Source organism: Electrophorus electricus, chromosome 12, assembly GCF_013358815.1.
Source record: "Electrophorus electricus isolate fEleEle1 chromosome 12, fEleEle1.pri, whole genome shotgun sequence".
NCBI classification, from domain to species: Eukaryota; Metazoa; Chordata; class Actinopteri; order Gymnotiformes; family Gymnotidae; genus Electrophorus; species Electrophorus electricus.
The window spans coordinates 1,719,837-1,739,649 of record NC_049546.1 but is presented as its reverse complement, the minus strand read 5'-3'; the positions used below and the strand labels follow the sequence as shown (position 1 = coordinate 1,739,649).

Here is a 19,813-nt window from a genome sequence, read left to right as displayed (position 1 = left end):
TCTGTTAATACAGAAGGCCAGGACTAAATGACCCAAGATGGCAAAAATGTACCTGTGTGGGAAAATCACAGGAAACATTCCTGATGTAAATGACACTATCAGTGATAAATCCCTGTGGAAGATTCTCCCACTGGGCTTAGTGTGAGTGTGTAAAATCAGCTCTTAATGTTGTCGCTACAGCACCTTCACTGCAGCATTTCAGCAGAAAGTCCAAACCTGATTCCAGAAATGGTTCATAGATGCAGTGTGTGGACTGTGTTACATATATGAAGGGCTGTAGTAGGCATGTGCTGCCTCTCAGAGCAGGTGATACTCACACCACAGCTTTGATGGAGCAATCGCTACTGGTCCGGTTGTAGGACACGATACGTTTGAGGGGCAACTTCATCTGAGTCAGTGCAGGACAGCAGATCACACGGTTAACAGCATCTGGAGCTGGAAGACATCAGCAAACAAACAAAGTCACTCAGTGCAGTACAGCAATGAGAGATTGTACCACTTTTCTGTACCTTTTGACCTAAACTATGTAACAGTGATGTAAAAATGAATTCACTGACTTTGGTTCACATTGGTAGTTTTCACAATAAAAGACAGAAGGCATCATATAACAGAGAGATGGAGACTCAGCACTAGAGACCAGCTGGAGAGAACAGAGCAGCAGCACAAACAGCAGAGCACACAGCTTCCTCATTCCAGCAGAATGTCTGATTTCACACACAGACAGTCACAGCTGTAGTAAGTGCAGTGTCCTCTGCTGTGGAATAGAGATCAGTGTGTGTAGAATCAGTGTTCTGATCTCTGTTATATAGGGAGAGAGAGGGCTGTTCTCCAAATATGAACACAGGAAATCCTCTTCTAGCTCCTCCTTCTTATTTAGTTTTTCTCAGTGAGCTGTGAACTAAACATTTACATTACATTACATGTGAACTAAAAAATATTTCTCAGACTTAAATAATATCTTTTTACAATATCTTTCAATATCTTATTTTTTAATACAATCAAGTTGTAATTCATTCTTGAAATATGAATGAAATAAACTGTGCAATGAGCTGAAATTTGATTCCTGTTAACTGTGGGAAGGAAACCAAAAGCTCAGAAGGTAAAATGTTTTCGTTCTTTTTTTTTTTTTTTTTTTTCTTTTTTTTTCCTGTTTCTGTGTTGCCAGGTGGAAAGATGCGTGTACACTTTGTGTAGATTTAAAGAGTTTTTGTTGTCTGGCTGTTATATTTCCTTTTGGGTTACTGTCTCTTTAAGAAGCCAGTCTCGCGTTTATTCAGTGTATTAGACGCGCGTAATATAGAGCAAGCGATGAAAAGATGGCTTTGTGCATTTAGTCAGCATTAAGCCTGTGGTACATATTTACATTTTTTTTTTTTTACTTAGATGATGTAATATCAACATAGCTCCATAAATAGCTCTTTATACTGGTAAATTTGATTGATATATTTTGATAATTAAATGCTTGCCATGTTTGCTGTCATCTCTTAACCTTCAAGGACTATTGTACTGAAGAGTTAAGCTCCCTGACCAGCGAATGAGACAATAATTAGTGCTTCTCAAGCAGTTTCGTGGTGTGGTATTAACATTTTTGCATGATGACAGTGGACATGTAGGTTTTGACAAAACCTTTGCCCTAGTATGAGACAGATTTTTCTGGCCGCGCATGAAGCATGAGGTAGAGATCTATTGTCAGACCTGTGATCGTTGCATAAAGAGGAAAACCTTACATCAATGAGCACTTCCTTTATCCCATCTGAGTAGTTCTGGACCCACGGATCTTGTATGGGACTTTCTTACCATTGAGCCAGATTCTCGGAATGTGTGTAATGTCTTGGTGGTAAAGGACCACTTTATAAGGTATGTGCAGGCGTTTCCCACTAAGGATCAGAAAGTGGTGACAGTAGCCAGAACCGTGTGGGAAAAATATTTCATTCATTATGATCTGCCAGCTAGATTTCATTCTGATCAGGAAAGGGATTTTCAGAGTAAATTAATTGACAAGATGTTGAGCATGTTGGGCATGAATAAGTCCCGCACAACAACATGTCATCCACAGGGTGAACCCCAGCCAAAAAGGTTTAATTGCACCCTGCTGCATATACTGGGTACTTTGAATGTTCAGCAGAAGTCTGAATGGAGCCAACACCTGGTGAATGCTTCTAATTGCCCAGCCAATGAGGCTACTGGCTACGACCCGTATTCTCTTATTTGGACAAGAAGCAAGACTGGCCACTGGTGTTTGTTTTGGTGTCTCTACTGATGGTCCATCACCCACATCATGTATAAAATATGTGTCAAGGATGAAATGGGAATTGGAAAAGGCCTATCACCTAGCACAGGCTGTTACCCATTACCAAATGCAACATGTAACCCATTTATAAAATAAAATTCCATAGAACACAACTATTAAAGGAACTATTACTATCTTTTCATTATATTTTCACTGGGCTACATTGTCCTTTGTCTTTCTTGTGTCTTCCCCCGTGTCTCAGTCTCAGAAGAGAATTTCCCCCTCTGTCAGTTGTTCAACAGGAAAAGAAACCTGTAGCAGGCAGTGTTCCTGCATATGTTTCCTGCCTTTAGCCACAAACACATTTTCTGTGGTGTCGTGGTTAGAGTTGAGGTCCCTGACATGCGTGGACTCTGGTTTTCTCCCTGGACTGGGCAAATCTAGTGGGCTTTACTCCCTTTTGTTTCTGTTTGGACAAGGCTGAGGATCCGTGCACGTATTCCCATCCCATCAGCTTGGGCAAGATTCCTGCTTCCTTCCTCAATTAACGGTGTCACCAAGGCATCAACCCCCCTCACCTTCTACTGAACTTGTTTTCAAGATTTCTTACTATCCCTGTAGTGTAGCATGAATCAGAATCAATCAGGTTTATTGGGCAAGTATGCCGACACACACAAGGAGTTTGGTTCTGGCTGCTGTTGACTCTCAAGCATTACAGGAAATATACCTACAATACACAATATACAAGCAATATACCCACAATACACAATATACAAGCAATATACCCACAATACACAATATACAAGCAATATACATACAATACACAATATACAACCAATATACCCACAATACACAATATACAAGCAATATACATACAATGCTGCATTCTTCAGTTTCACAAAAAAATATCTTATGAACATTTTGCTCTTCTGTAAGAATGAACACCTACACTGTAAGTCCCACAGGACACAAATAAAGACTATTAGTGATAATTATACTCTGGGCTTACATTCTATTAACCATATTCATATGATCATATGATGTTCCAACATAAACTGTCTGATTGACATCAGTAGACTCAACTGAGTGGTTTGTTAGTTGTGTTTAGTCTGTGGTTGGGTGAAATGTCCTATTTATGTTGAGGTGGTGGTGGCATAAATAAATAATTAAAGTTCATCTCTAAAACTGCAGGCAGTCACTGAGACACACAAAGTGGGTCTGGAAGTCCCTTTGTCACAGTGGAACCTGAATGTCACACCTCATGTTCATGTTCCTCCTCCTACCCACATCAGCACAGGTACTATCATTACTGCCCACAAAGATAACAACCGGGTAAGAATATCATTATAAAAATAAAGCCATGTTTGGCCAAGATCTCTTTCACTCACACACCCACCCACAGACACACACCCACTCACCCATACCAACAGAATGGGATTGGGACCACAGAAAGCTGAACACTGCTATTTCTTTATCTTTGTCCATGTATTCTTAATCTTTCTCCATAACTGCAGTGCTGTGTCTGTCTCATGCCAACTCCAGACTAGTAGTTCCACACCAGAACACAAGATGCCTCAATTTCTTTTGGTATTTGGACTCATCATTGTTAGAGATTAGACCGACCAGAATGATGTCATCTGCAATTGTAATAAGTTTAACAGAGTTATTGTTAGAGGTCCATTCATTTGTGTAATGAGTGCAGAGTAAAGGGAGAACACACAGGCCTGTGGAGCACCGATACTGAGGCAGAGAGGGTCTGAAACACCCAGCCTTACATACAGTTTCCTGTTGGACAGGAAGTTGTGAAACCAGTAGCAAACATTGAGCTGCCTCACTGTGAGCAGAGCTAAAATCTCCAAACAGCACACAGGTGAAGGTGTGAAGGGCATCCAGGTGTTCTATAATGTAGTGTATATATTGAGTTATCATCTACTGTCAGGCAGGATTGTGATGTAATATCAGTCTCTTAAAGCACTTGATGACTACAGGTCTGTTTTCCCAGCTGAGGGGAAAAGTAGTCATAAATATCATAAATCATACAAGATGCAATATTATTAAACTTGATAAATGTCACTAATTGTGTAAAGGCTGTGATATAATATTAGTCTAGATTAGTATGATGAATTACAAAAATGTTATGATGTATTTATTAAACTAGATAAATGTCATAAATCATAAAAAGTATGTGTGTAATTACCAGTGTTGATAATACACAACTATAAAACTCCTGTTTTAACTGATGTGGTCATTTATTAGGTACATTCTACATTCTACATACCTAAGCAGGTTCATCACGTTCATTTTTCATGGGAACCTTCTTGGTTACCAGGGCAGGTGACATCATTGAATAATTACAGGAACATGATAATGATTTTTGTTGTTTTAGCTGCCTACATGGCATATCTATTTCTTTTTGCATAATGGAATGATAGAATATAGCAAATTCTAAGTGGTTCATTTATTAAGTGTAATGATAATACTCTTCTTGCAGCATGTGGTTTAGTGTATTGAAACATGAGAAAAGCTGTAACTACGAACTGGCTCTAACTTTAACCGCCCATAGCTTTTCATACGTCATGCAAATTCTTATGAACTTTCACATGTGAGGTTGTAGGGAATGTTAATGTAACACTAGAGGGCGGTAAGATCAAGTGTGCTTCCTCTGACTGCGACTGTTGTGCCTGCAGACACATCAGGGTGAAAGGTCAGCTGTAACTCATCGGCCTCTACAGGTGTTCATCAGTTCATCTTTGTTTCATTGATGTTTAGCTGGATTATGTTGTGTTAGTTTATGATCATGTGTGGTAATTTAACTCAAAAGGTCAAATGAATTAGAAACAGAGCAATTTATTTCATTAGATCTACTTAGAAGTCTTTTTAGAGCTACAGAAATTCCAGAAGAAAATATATAAAAATACACTGACAGCCTTTTAAATGGAATATCTGTATTAACTCTAACCCTAACACTTCCATGCAACTACTAAATAACCCTAACCGTAACCCAATCCAATATGGAATAAAAGCAATTGCCCCCAATACAAACACTAGGGTGTTCTGAGCATGCTCAATCAGCAGTGTGAGAGGACGTGTGTTCTCTGTGCATGTTTAGACTGGACAGGTTTAAGATCTGTCTGATGCTGAAAATGAAGCCACATACAGTGTAACACACTTCTGAATACACTAATTGAAGCTTATTCAAATCATATTGAACTGTAGCTACTAGTGCTTTCAGTTTTGGAAGTGTAGTTCAGATGTGCAGTATAAATATTATAGTCAGTGGTGTTAAGATGATATTATCAGAATCCAATATCAGTTGGAGAAATTATTTCTTGTTTTCATGCAAAGCTGATTCTACCTCATCACACTCATGTCAGTCATAATAAATCATCATTATTATGAAGACGAAAGACTACTAAAAGACTACTAAAGAGTGTCACCATGTTAATATGTGTGTTAGTAGTTTCTTGTTGGACAGGAAGTTATGGATTTAGTAGCAAACAGAAGGGGAACCCTGAGCTCGCTCACTTTATACATTAGAACATCAGTAATGATTAGATTAAACACAGAGCTAAAATCTCCGAACAGCACACAGGTGAAGATGTGAAGGGCATCCACGTGTTGGAGGATGTAGTGTAGATATTGAGGTAGCATCTACAGACGTGTTAACTCTGTATGTGAATGTCTGAGGGTCTTAGAGGCTGTCAGACAGGATTATGAGGTGATGTAATATCAGTCTCTCAAAGTACTTGATGACTGCAGGTCTGTAGTCATTCATGTCTTTAGTCATTCAAGAAGATATTCAATTGAGGGTTAAGGGAATTACTCAGGGGCCCAACAGTGGCAAGTTGGCATTTGTGGGACTTGATCTGGCAACCTTCTGATTACTAGTGAAGTGTTTTAACCACTGAGCTATGACATTTGTGCTTATGGTATATGGTAAGCAGTTCAGAGTGAAGCAAAGTCACCCTGCATGGTACTCAGCATTGATAGCTGTAGTGAAAATCAACGAGAAAGAAATGGAAGGTAAAACTGGCACTGTAAGGTTTGCAGGACACCATGAGGATGTGATGCCTCCTGGTAACGAAATAAATCTGAGATGTAAAACATACAGAGCACCCAAGGGTGTTCCACATACAGCTTTAGTTGAACGTTTACCCTCTCAAAAGCTTCCAGATGGGTTGATTTTTGTTCGTGTTCTGGCCAATGTGGAAAAGGGATTATACCTGTTAGGCCAATGAACCTCTCTACAAAGTCTATTACTACTATTGCAGCTGTGTTTGATGTGTCTGAACCTGCTGGGGAAGTGAGTAAGATGAGTGATTCCAAGCATGAAAGTGACACCAGTTTACCAGAGGGACATAGTAGTGAAATGCAAAATGAGGTGGACAGGTCATGGAGGGAGAGGCAGCCAAAGAAAATGCAGGTGTTTTCTCCCAGCATGCTCTCAACTATGAGCACAGGAAGACTGTGAAATACCAGTTGTTGACACTAAGCCTTTCTGATTACTTTCAACCCAGTACCAGCAGGGCAGACTGGCCATTAAGGAGATTGAGTAGGCACAATGTAAACACAATGTGTATTGCTCCCACGTGATACACCTGCAGGACGTAAAAGGGTTACTGGGGCGACGCCAAGTCAAGTGGAAAGCACTGGATGTCCTACAGAACCTGTCCAAGCCCTGGTGACTGGTGATGCTTTTGATGGGAAGGGCATTGATGTTTTACAGGCTATGACTAAACAGGACGTGAGGGCGAGTTTAAAAGACGATACAGTGATTGGTATCTTTTTGCCAAGTAAAGAGCGTGGTACCAGGCCCGCAGGCGATGAGCTGCTGTGGACTGGACTGCACAAGCGACTTCTCTTAAAGGAGAGGAAGCAGTTCATTTTTAAAGATAGTATTCTGCATTGGTGAATAAGAGCTTGTCAATGTAAAGTTGTGGACCAGCTAGTCTTGTCAGAAAACTGAGGGTGCAGACAAAAACTGTTCTTCATGATGACTGTGGTCACTTCGGAGTTGATCGGATATTTGCATTAATTCAGAAAGTGTTTTTATGGGAAATGTTTCATGATGTTAAAGTGTGGTGTGAGCAGTGCAAAAGGTGCTGCCTCAGGAAAAGGCCACTCAGAGGCCTGAAGGCTCCACTGAACAGGATTCATACAAGCACACACCTAGAGATAATTTTTATAGACTTTCTCATGCTTGAGAAATCCAAGTGTGGAGTAGAAAATGTATTGGTGGTGACTGATTATTTGTCACGATTCGCTCAAGGCTACGTCATGAAAAACCAAAAGGCGAATACAGTAGCAAAAGTGTTGTGGAGAAACCTTTTTTGCAGATTTGGAGTTCCAGTCAGATAATTGTCAGATCAAGGGATACATTTAAAAAATGCTTTGGTGAAGGAACTGTGTCACATTGGTGGGGTGCAGAAAGTCCCTAAGAACTCCATATCACCTGCAAGAGAATGGTACCACTGAAAGGTTCAATGGAAGCGTGATGAACGTTAGGCACCCCAAATTAAGTTCAAAGTTCAAAGTTCAAGTTCAAAGAGGTTTTATTGTTATTTCAGCTAAATAAAAGCACACAACAAAAACGAGACAATATTCCTCCAGGACCATGGTGCAACACAAAACAACAGTGCAACAGACAACATGCTACACAGTCCAATATAGTACGAAAATGTCATTAAATAAACATGAAATAAACAATAATAACTACAGGACAGGACAAATACAAAATGAGTAGACAGTGCAATTATTTAGTCCAGTATACAGTACTGGGCATATGTAAAGCAAGTTGTGCATAGGAATCAGTGACATGCTACCCTGAACATAGCAGTCACCGGTAGCAGCCAGAACAGTTCAGAGTACAGTGCTGCTTTAGTACAGTACTCTAGCAGCAAGTAGGATAATGTGCAAGACTGCAACAGGAGTGCATTGTTTATTTGTGTGAGGTTTGACTTCAGCACTAGTCCGATGCAAAACAATGTGTGAGTGTGTGTATGGATATGTATGTATGTACGTACGTACTTATGTATGTATGTATGTATGTGTGTGTGTGTGTGTGACTGTGTATAAGCATGTATAAAAGTGCCCATTTTGGAATCTGAATTGGAATTGGAGTTAGCCAGAGTTCAGGAGTCTGATGGCTTCTGGGAAGAAGCTGTTGCACAGTCTGGAGGTGCGGGACTGGATGCTGCAGTACCTTCTTCCAGATGGCAAAAGGGTGAACAGTTCATGTGAGGGGTGTGTGGGGTCTTTCACAATGTTGGTGGCTTTCTGGATGCAGCGCGTTATGTAGATGTTCGTGATGGAGGGAAGAGAGACCCCAATGATCTTCTCATCTGTTCTCACTATTCTCTGGAGGGTCTTGCAGTCAGAGGCGGTGCAGTTCCCAAACCAGGTAATGATGCAGCTGCTCAGGATGCTCTCTACAGTACCTCTGTAGAAGGTAGTGAGGATGGGTGATGGGAGATGGGCTTTCCTCAGCTTTCGAAGGAAGTAAAGACGTTGCTGGGCTCTCTTGGTGACGGAACAGGTGAGGTTCTCCGCTATGTGAACACCAAGGAACTTGATGTTCTTGATGATCTCCATTGAGGAGCCGTTGATGGCAAGCGGGGAGTGATCTTGCGTTGCTCTCCTGAAGTCATCAATCATTTCTTTTGTCTTGTCAACATTCAGATACAGGTTGTTGACCTTACACCAGCTCACCAGTTCTGACTCGTTGTCTTTGTTTGATGAGACCCACCACGGTCGTGTCATCAGCGAACTTGATAATGTGATTCAAACTGTGCATCGCTGCACAGTCATGAGTCAGCAGTGTGAACAGCAGAGGGCTGAGTACGCTGCCCTGGGGAGCACCAGTACTCAGTGTGGTGGTGTTGGAAGTGCTGCTCCCAATCCGGACTGACTGAGGTCTACCAGTCAAGAAATCCAGGATCCAGTTGCAGAGGGAGGTGTTCAAGCCCAGTAAGCTCAACTTTCCAATCAGATGCTGAGGAACAATGGTGTTGAATGTTGAACTGATGTCTATGAACAGCATCCTTACGGAGGTGCCCTTTTTATCCAGATGTGTGAGTACCAGATGAAGTGTGGTAGAGATGGCATCATCTGTACAGCGGTTGGAGCGGTACACGAACTGCAGGGGGTCCAGAGAAGGGAGAAGCTGGTTCTTGATGTGTCTCATGATGAGTCTCTCTAAGCACTTCATGATGATGGATGTGAGTGCGATGGAACAGTAGTCATTGAGACACGACACCGTGGGCTTCTTAGGCATGGGGGCGATGGTGGTGGTCTTGAAGCATGTTGGGACCACGGCGCAGCTCAGAGAGATATTGAAGATGTCTGTCAGGACATCTGCAAGCTGGTAAGCACATTCTCTGAGCACACGACCTGGGATGTTGTCTGGTCCAGCAGCTTTCTGTGGGTTAACTCCATGCAGAGTACGCCTCACATCAGCCGCCGTCAGGCACAGCACCTGGCCATTTTGCGGAGGGATGGACTTTTCTGCTGCAACATTGTTCTGCGCTTCAAACCATGCATAGAAGTTATTCAGTGCATCTGGGAAGATGGCATCACTGTTAAGTTATCTATAGATAAAAAATGGTAATTTATAAACAAACAAAAAAATGTTAAGGAATTTGATATGAACACTGATTATTACATCAATCAATCAAAGTTTATTTATATAATGCATTTTACAACAGATGTTGTCACAAAGCAGCTTTACAAATATCCAAGTCCAAGCCCCCAGTGAACAAGCCAAGGATGACAGTGGCAAGGAAAAACTCCCTAGAGCATGAGGAAGAAACCTGGAGAGGAACCAGGACTCAAAGGCAGCCCTCCTCTTCTGGCCAACAGTCACCACAATAGTAATAATTCTAAGAGAAAAAGCTACATAAAGCTACCAAATTTAGTTTATGTGATGCAAAGGGAGATTTCCTCAAACCCCAGTTCAGTGTTAAATGTGCTTCTAAGTAGTGTCTGTTTACACTGGGAGTCTCTTCCTCTTCTGACCACAGATTCTTGCCAACTCTTGTTTTAATGGAATGTGTGCACAGAAGTCCTGCTGATGACCTCACCAGAGAGACATGTGAACAAGAGAAATTAAACTACTGCTACATAATGATGATGATTCATCATAATAATGATGATTATGATGACAGACATGAGTGTGATGAGGTAGAATTTAGTTTGCATGTAAACAAGAGATATTTTCTCCAACTGATATTGGCTTCTGATAATAGCATCTTGTGGTAGTGATACTTTCATTGTTTTACTCATGTGTAACCCATAGAGGATGATTAGAAGAGGACAAGACTAAGACGAAAATATATCAGAAAAATGCAATAAATACTCAAATAGGCTTTTGATAATAGCATCTTAATAGCACTGACCATTTTACTTACACCGCACATTACAACTATACATCAAAAATTGAAATCAATATTTGATTAGTCTATGTGTTTAGTCAGGCATTTTAGTAAATATCTCTCATCTTAGGTAAATGTGTTGATCTGGGGGTTAATGGGCATTAGGATTTATGGAAAACTGGGATGTTATGATGCTGTCACTGCATCTCTATTTTGTCATTAATCTTTGTTGGCTGAGAGCGGCAGCATGCTGATGTTCCAGGGAGCCTCCATGTCAGTGTTTCCTTCTGGCTCTGTCCTTTTAGCCATATGGCTATAGCTAGACCTGCCAGAGTCATTCTATACACCTATTTTACACACTTTAGTATTTGACCATGCCAAATAATCTTATCATACACTCACACACTTACACTCATGAAACCCAGACTAGGACTGTTAGGAACCAGGAAGGCTGGACTTCTATTGCTCACCCTTATTTATTGACTATTTTGGTTTTTTGTTGCACATTTTGTGCTTGTTATGATGTCTGGGGTTGACCAGAGGATGTTGGCCCCCTTGGAGTCTTTGTTCCTCTCGAGGTTTCTTGCTCATGTTCTAGGGCGGTTCTCCTTGCCACTGTCTCCTTTGGCTTGTTCACTTGGGGCTTGGACACAGACATCTGCAAATCTGCTTTGCTCTTATGTAAATGAATTAGAATTTGCATGACAATTTAAAAGGTTTAAAAGAAGAATGCAGGGAAAGAACATTCTTTCAGTGAACTCAAAATTGGGTTTACAAGCTCACAGCCCATTGAGAAAAAAATGAGGACGTGAGAGTTGATGTAAAGAAAAGAGGAAGGAATCAGCAGAATCAGGCTTTCTGGAGTAAGGAGATACTTGGAAAATCAGTGGATGCTAATTTGGAGAACAGCCCTCTCTGTCCCTATATAACAGGGTGCAGAACACTGATTCTACACACACACTACACTTTCTACAGCCGTGACTGTCTGTGTGTGAAATCAGAGATTCTGCTAAAATGAGGAACCTGTCTGCTCTGCTGTTTGTGCTGCTGCTCTGTTCTCTCCAGCTGGTCTCTAGTGGTGAGTCTCCATCTCTCTGTTATATGATGCATTTCTTACACATTTGGCAAACATTCTTGTCAACAGTCACTTAAAATTTCCAGGTAGGCAAATGTAGTGTATGGAGTCTTTCCCAAGGATTCTTATTTGTGTAGTTTGGAGCACTTGGCCAGACATGGAATGAACCCCAATTCCCCACAGGGGAGGCGGTGCTGTTCCCCACTACAGTATATTTACAATGTGAGCCAAATTGAACTGAGACGTACTAGACCTAATGACAGTCTCTTAAAAGCAGTACAATCTCTCATTGCTGTACTGAGTGATTTTGTCTGGAACTGTTTGCTGATGTCTTCCAGGTCCTGATCTTAACCCTGCAGACTGCTGTTCTAAACTGATTCAGGTGAACTTGCCCCTCAAGCACATCGTGTCCTACAACTGGAGCAGAAGCGATTGCTCCATCAAAGCTGTGGTGTGAGTATCACCTGCTCTGAGAGGCAGCACACGCCTACTACAGCCCTTCATATATGTAACACAGTCCACACACTGCATCTATGAACCATTTCTGGAATCACGTTTGGACTTCCTGCTGAAACGCTGCAGTGAAGGTGCTGTAGCAACAACATTAAGAGCTGATTTTACACACTCACACTAAACCCAGTGGGAGAATCTTCCACAGGTATTTATCACTGATAGTGTCATTTACATCAGGAATGTTTACTGTGATTTTGCCACACAGGTAGATTTTCACCATCTTGGGTCATTAAGTCCTGGCCTGCTGTATTAACAGAACATTGCTGTACCTTTGTCTCTGTTCCAGCTTTAAGATGATTAGTGGAAAGGAGATATGTGTGGATCCTGCCTCTGACTGGGTCAATGACCACATGAAAGCAGTGGACCAGAGAACAGTATCTACTACTGGAAACCCAACATCTACACCTGCTACTTGAAATACAACATCCTCCAAACATTGAAGATGACCAGCTAAAGGCTATGAAATGTCTAAGATTTTATATCACATACACACTGTATATAAGTACATATAACCGTCTACCATGAGGGACTATTTATCTTAAATATTGGTAAAATATTGGTAAAAGTCTTTTTTTTTATAATAAAGTCAGTTTTTCAAAAATGCATTACTTTTTACAATTTGTTTTATTGAGCTGCATATACAAAAACTACAGAAAATATATAGAAAAAAGGAAAAGGTCATTTAAAAGAGGTTCAAGATAAAGATGAATTCCTATGGTACTTGAACGAATCATAGCCTTTCCTGGTATATTGGGAAACCTTAATTTTAACCCTAATCCTAATTCTAATCCTAAATCAAATATTTGAATGCAGTAGTTTGCTGCCAGATGCTGACAAATATCTCTGAATCATCTCGGACCTCACACTGCATCAAACAGAAACTTAAAATGAATCTGCTATACTTTTAGGGTGTTTTTCCTAACTCACTCAAAACTGCATCTGTGAAGCCTCAATTATAAAAGAAAAATCTGGTAGCAGCTTTGTTAAGAAATTATAAGGTTTTCTATCTTCAAAGAGCTGTCTAGACAAATATCATTCAAAATCAAATATCAGATTTTGAACTATCCATAGACTGAGACTGCGCTAATTAAAGTAATTAATCACATTTGTTTAAATACAGACTTTAGGAAGGTATCACTTTTACTACTGCTCTATTTCAGTGCAGCGTTTGATAAACCATAGATCATAACCTTCTTTATAAATTGGATGTATCTTATAGAATTGTGAAGGGGGTTGGACTCTCAGAAACAGTCCTAAAATGGTGCAATTAATATGTAAAGGGATGACTCTGGCACAAATTATGATTTATCCCTCTCCCCAGACAACTATGGTCCCCTCCACTCTGTTTGTATGTGCCTTGAGCACATAATTAACTGGATTGGCCATAAAATTCTGCAGGTGGATAAAAATAAAACAGAGATCATTAAATTTGGGAACAGCAATAAGAGCCACAGACTAGCTGCCATTTTGGCATTATACCCTATAATGTATAAGTGCTAGCTTGTAACCTTGGTACACTAATGGAATCTGATCTCAGTTTTAACAGCCAAATCAGGATTAATAACCTTAAGAACATCAACAAGATCAGAGATTTCTTAACTAAACCAGACCTTGAGAACCTCATCTATGCTTTTATCTCTAGCAGGTTGATTACTGTAATGGCTTCCTCATAGTGCTCCCAGAAAAGAGAATCAAACAGCTACAGTTGATTCAAATAAGAGTGTCACGATATGCCCCCCCCCCCGAGTCACATTGTACGGCCTGCCACATGCAACGGGTTTCACCTTATTTGTAACCACACCCTCTGTAATTGCACGCACCAGCACTGGGTTTAATGTCTTGTGTTTTTTGTCTATTTAAATCTCTGCTAGTGTGTGTACTGTTTTGGTCATTGTTAGTCTGCTGCTGTATATGCATATGTACTCATCGTTTAATGTTAGTATTGTCTGTGTTTTGTTAAGTATGAGTCATGTCTTTCATTAATGTTGTGTATGAGTGCCATCGTTGTTGTTCGTGTCTTTTGTTAATAAATGTGTCACTTCATCGAGGGAGTCTGTGCGTCCTGCTCCACGCCCATCGGCACTCGGGCCAGCAGACATGTTACAAAGAGCAAGAAAAGAGAACACATCATCCCGATTCACCCCAATTCACCCCAAGAAAAGAGAACACATCACCCCAATTCTCAAGTCCTTACACCAAGTAACAATATACAACAGAATTGACTTTTGCTATTGTGCTGTTTATAAATTGATCCTGTGGTTTTAAATATAAAAAAACATGCTTAATTCTCTAGTTGTTTGGCTCAGATTAAACACTGTTCCCTCAAATTCTGTAGTATTGCACATTTAACTTTTAAATGCTATTGTGCACTTTTATCTTTTCTTTCTTAATTCTTTCTCAACACTTTATTTTTAATTCAAGTTTATGTACTTTATATCTTAATAAGCTTTGTTATTTTTCTGTCTGTGTGAAGCACTTTGAACTGCTGTGTATGAAAAAGCCTATTCAAATAAACTTGCCTTGCCTTTAAACACTGAATGTCAGATTATGATCAAATGTCAAAGACTGAAATTCCAGTCATATTCAGTGAATACACTGTTTGGAGGCTGAACCCAGTCTACGAGCAGACTGTGATATGGCTGTGGACCCCCAGCTACAATCAGATGTGTGAAGAGGTCTGAGAAGCTGAATGTGTTAGAGATGTGAACTGCATGGAATAAGGAAGTATAACAGTGTTCCACTTGATGCGGTCTCAGTTCCTGTGTGTGTGAGGAAGATCTTGACCAACCATGCCTTTACTGTAATAATGATTTTCTTTTTTTGCTATTTTCCTGGACAGTAATGAAAGTACTTGTACTGATGTGGGTAGGAGGAGGAACATGAACATGAGATGTGACATTCAGATTCCACTGTTACACAGGGACTTCCAGACCCACTGTGTGCGTCTCAGTGGCCATCTATGATTTTAGAGATGAACATTATTTCACCACCACATAAAGCGGGTACTTCACACAACCACAAACTAAATACAACTGACACAACACTCACTTTCGGCTACAGATGTAAATCAGAGTTGATCCATCATGTACGCATGGAACATCATATAAAAGTAATAAAAATAATGTTTGTAGGCAGAAAGGTTTAAGCACTGAATTAGAAATATTGATAACATAAAACCTAAGTGGTAAAAGCCTAGAGTTGAGGAGATTCTTCACTGTGTCGCGGACCGCTCCCAGTCCCACCGGTCACGTGGTATGGCCCGCTGTGTGATGTGGGAGTTTGTTTGTGACCACGCCCATGTTCGCACACCTGCCCCAGCTTCTGTGTCTAATGTCCGCATGTATTTAAACCATTGCAGGAGAGTGCAGAGTTGTCGGTCTTTGTTCATGTTCATGTTGGACTACGTGTTCATGTCACGGTAGTATCATATGTTATGTTTGTAACCTGTTGTCCGTGTTCACCTACCTGGTATTGTGTGAGTGCCGATATGTTGGTCCTTCGTGTGTGTGTATAATAAATATGTATAATATGTCTGTCTATGTCAAGTTTGTATGTCCCACTCCTCACCCTGCAGAAATCGGGCCGTTACACACTGGAAATAATGGTGTCACACTTCAACCTCTGTGATATTGTATTTTAATTTGCATAATATTTAAAAAATGTATGATTTGAATATAATGTAGGCGTTTTCAACAACTGTTATGTAAAGAAGGAGGGGCGATTATCACACACAGAAAACTATTTAAAAGTTTGGGCTCTTTGTGATTTCTTCAGTCATTCTCTGGGGGAAGCCTCAGACCTAAACCTGCAATAGAGAAAAGTACCAGCTCTTCTCTTCAACTAATTCTCTGGTTTGTGTCTTCATTTTTTTTGTCTGTGTGTGTGGCTTAGAAATTATAGTACTGGCAAATCCAAGAATTTCTCCCCCACAATATGATCATACAATAGAATTAATAGAATGTGGGCCCAGTCTTGATCACTAATAGTTTGTTGTGTCCTGTGGGACTTTAACGGTGCAGGTGTTCAATCTTACAGAAGCACAAAACTTCATGAGCTGCTCATTGTTCTCGTCAGCTGAACATCAGAAAACTTATTTGTTTTTTCAAAACCACAACTGATTTTACTTGTTTGTAGATATCAAATGTTATTATTTAGACAAGTGAGTTATAAACAAATAAACCTACTTTCAGGAATCAGAATGATTTTGAAGACCTAAATTAAGCCTTGAAATGCCAGCAATACCTGCAGTGTTTGATGTCTGCCAATGAAATAGTTAGATTTACTGTGTTTCAAAATCACGTTGGTCAGACCCTCTTTTCAACATATTGGTCAGACACTACTTTCAACAATGGATTTATAATAAGAACCCAGAGGAGGGTTCAGACGTGACAAGCTCCTCTAAACCACCCTAACAGAGAAAATATGTAAGGAATTGTTGATACAAGTAAATGGAGAAAAAGAAGTCTATTCTTTCTGCTCACTGTGAGTGTGTGTGTGTGTGCGTGTGTGTGCTGAGGTGTAATTGTCTGGTCCTCTGCAGTTTGATAGACACCATGAGCAATCTTTGTAACGCGGTGGCCCGAGTGCCGCAGGGCGTGGAGCAGGACGCACAGACTTCCTCGACATGGACGAACATTTAATTGAAACACAAAGACAACGGCACTCACATGTATTATAAACAATGGAGGCAACACAGTTAACACTGAAGAAACACGATGAACAGGATACATTTAACAACAGCAAGAAGAACATTTAACGTTCACATTATCATGCTACATTAACACATTACGTCAACAATAACCGACAACACTGCGCACAATGACAAGAGATTAAATACACAAAGACTAACACAATACAGGTGTGTGCAGGTGTGGCTATGAAGAGGATCCTCCCACTGCAGGTGGCGGGCCAAACCACGTGACTCACGGGAGGCCAGCGTTCTGACAATCTTTCCTGTACTCCCACCCAGATGGTGAAATGAAATTTGAATGAATGTCTGTACATCGGAGTCTCATGTCATCAAATGTAGAATAAAATTTCACCTCTTCTAGCCCTTGAATGACCTATAGCCATTTAATTGTTAAAAATAAATGACAGTCTAATGTTTTTGTCTCATTTGTTTGATTTGGCTCTTTTTATCTACTGTTAGTACTTGTGACTCCTCATTCATGTGAAAATTATCCTTAGTTTTCATCGACATGTCAATTTGAAAGGTTTAAAAAAAGAATGAAGGAAACGAACATTTTCATTCAGTGAGCTCAAGTTCAAAAGCTCACCATCCACTGAGGAAAAAGAGGATGTGAGAGTTGATGTAAATAAAAGAGGAAGGACTCAGCAGAAGACTCTCTGGATTGAGGTGATGATGTGAACTGTTTGTTTCTGACTCCTACAGCTCCACATGTGCGTAGCACCAACTGTTGGCCCAGTGTGACGGATGTGAACATCCCTCTGAAGAAGGTGCTGTACTAAACACATACAGACAGTCACTGTGCCACTAAAGCCATTGAGTGAGCAGTAATGATTTAACTTCTAATACTGACATGATGATAATAAGAGAGCAAATGTACACTTGATTGTTAGTCTTCTTAAAAGATGATCTTTTAGTATCTTTATATCAATTGGAAATTACTGCACAATAACACATTAACAAACACAAAAATACAAGACAAATACCTTCAGCACATTTTCATTACCAAAATGCATTTTTCCTGCAGCATAATTTTGTATACAAACAGTTCACTTCAACCACGTCCTTTTGAGACAGTTTCAGTTTTTGAAATACATTGTTGTGTTTTCCATAGTTCACACTAGCATAGTCTGTTGTGTAAGCAGAGACATTGTTCAAATCCAGACCAGCCTGATCTAGGTTGGACAGTAGCTGGTGATTACAACTTCAGGAGTTTCACTGCTATTACTGTAAAAGTCCAGCAGCAGCTGTGTAACACACTTCTTAAAATATCAGAGAACAAGTGGAAAAAACATGCTGTGTCTCTTAATGTAGTCCTTATGCACAGTGGCACATAGATTTTGCTTTGATTTTCCCACAGGCCACACCTGAGGCAACAAAGGAGTCGATATAAATCTCTCTGTCATATCTAATGCCACAGTCCACACCTCTGTAAGTGTGTCAGTTTTGGATAAACTTTGTAAAGTTCATCTGCAGTGTTTAAATGACTTACTTTATCCTGCATGAATTGAAGACTTTGTTCAGTTCAAACGTCAACATTATCTGCTCATCAGGTTAAGCCATGGAATCCAGTTGCACACATCTGTAGCATTACCACTGGTCTTTATGAAAGATCTCTTATTGGAGGATAATTGTGACAAAGCTAGTCATCTATATATAGATGAACATGCATCCCTTGATCAATTTTTATGCTTTGCTGAAAGTAAGTATGTTGAGTTCAAAGGTTTTTGCAGTGAAAAAAATGGTATTGAGGCTTAAAGGAACACTTCCCTGGAACCTCTCCACTTCTATAATCACCAGCAAGGGCTTCCTCTTTAATTGGATACTGTCATGGTTGGTCAGCCAGTTAGCAGGGGAGACACACCCACCCCTGCTAGGGACTACTCATCACACCTGCCCCGTTCAGAGCCCCCTAATTTCTAATTGCTTTCACCTATTTCACATTCACTCCCTGCTCTATTTTAACCCCTAGATACGAGGAGATGGAGCTGCACATTAGCGGTATTATTGCGTCAAGTCGAACCACGCATAATTGATTGTCTAGAGGAAGACTAGCTCCTGTACACCTTGTATTTGAGATCCCATGTTCCCATCGTGGATTACCAATGGAGAATAAAGATGACCTCTCTGCTGACCCGCCTCTCGCTTCCATTCACCCACCACTTGCCAGGAATATGCATCATGATGAGTTATAGAGTAATGTCAAAGCCATATGTGCTAAACTCATGGCTCAAGCTATTCACATGCATTAGTGTATGTATGTATAACAAAAAGTATGTGTTACTCAGAGATTAAAGTATTTCTGGTTAAAAGAACATCATTTATTATAGCAATAAAAATCCCACAATTCTACTGTGCTGTGTATTCAGAAGAACCAAAAAAGCTGGAAAATGACTGACAAGAATGATGAAATATGGAACACAAATATTTTGGACTTGTGTAATAATTTTTGCAGATCGCCTGACCCTCTGCCTGACCTTCTACATGACCCTGTGCCTGACCCTCTGCCTGACCTTCTACCTGACCCTGTGCCTGACCTTCTGCTTGACCCTGTGCCTGACCCTCTGCCTGACCTTCTACTTGACCCTCTGTCTGACCTTCTGCCCCTGCCCCGCTACCTGTATTCACAGTCACTTCTCTGCCTACAGCCTGGCTGCATTATCCCTGCCTACCTCTATAACACTGTCCTCTTGAGCGGAGAACTTCACCACTGAGCGAAACGTTTGTCCTAATGAGAAGACTTGTCAATAAATAGAACTGAAAGGATACGTTTGTTTAAAAGTATATGGAGGCCCTATGTTTGACTTTACTCTTCAAATTATAAAATTGATCCAACCTGTCACGGAACCGCTCCCATGAGTCATGTGGTACGGCCCACCGCGTGCAGGAGGACTAGCGTGTGTCATTTGTAACCACGCCCCCCCGGGGATTGCGTACAC

General features: G+C 40.5%; 1 protein-coding gene and 1 long non-coding RNA gene across 3 annotated transcripts in view; one reads left to right on the top strand and one right to left on the bottom strand.

The window, feature by feature from the left end:
* The window catches only part of LOC113568571, a 44,961-nt gene extending 44,551 nt beyond the window's left edge, over positions 1-410 (bottom strand). For both annotated transcript variants that reach the window (XR_004776732.1, XR_004776731.1), the window contains exon 1: positions 318-410. This is a non-coding gene — a long non-coding RNA (uncharacterized LOC113568571). The remainder of the gene's footprint in view (positions 1-317) is intronic.
* An 11,002-nt stretch (positions 411-11,412) lies between these two features.
* Positions 11,413-12,792, top strand: LOC118242276 (monocyte chemotactic protein 1B-like). Its single transcript, XM_035532173.1, has 3 exons — positions 11,413-11,677; positions 12,013-12,127; positions 12,474-12,792. Exons 1-3 carry the CDS (start codon positions 11,614-11,616, stop codon positions 12,601-12,603), a joined length of 309 nt encoding a protein of 102 aa, XP_035388066.1. The 5' UTR covers positions 11,413-11,613; the 3' UTR covers positions 12,604-12,792.
* The last annotated feature ends 7,021 nt before the right edge of the window (positions 12,793-19,813 follow it).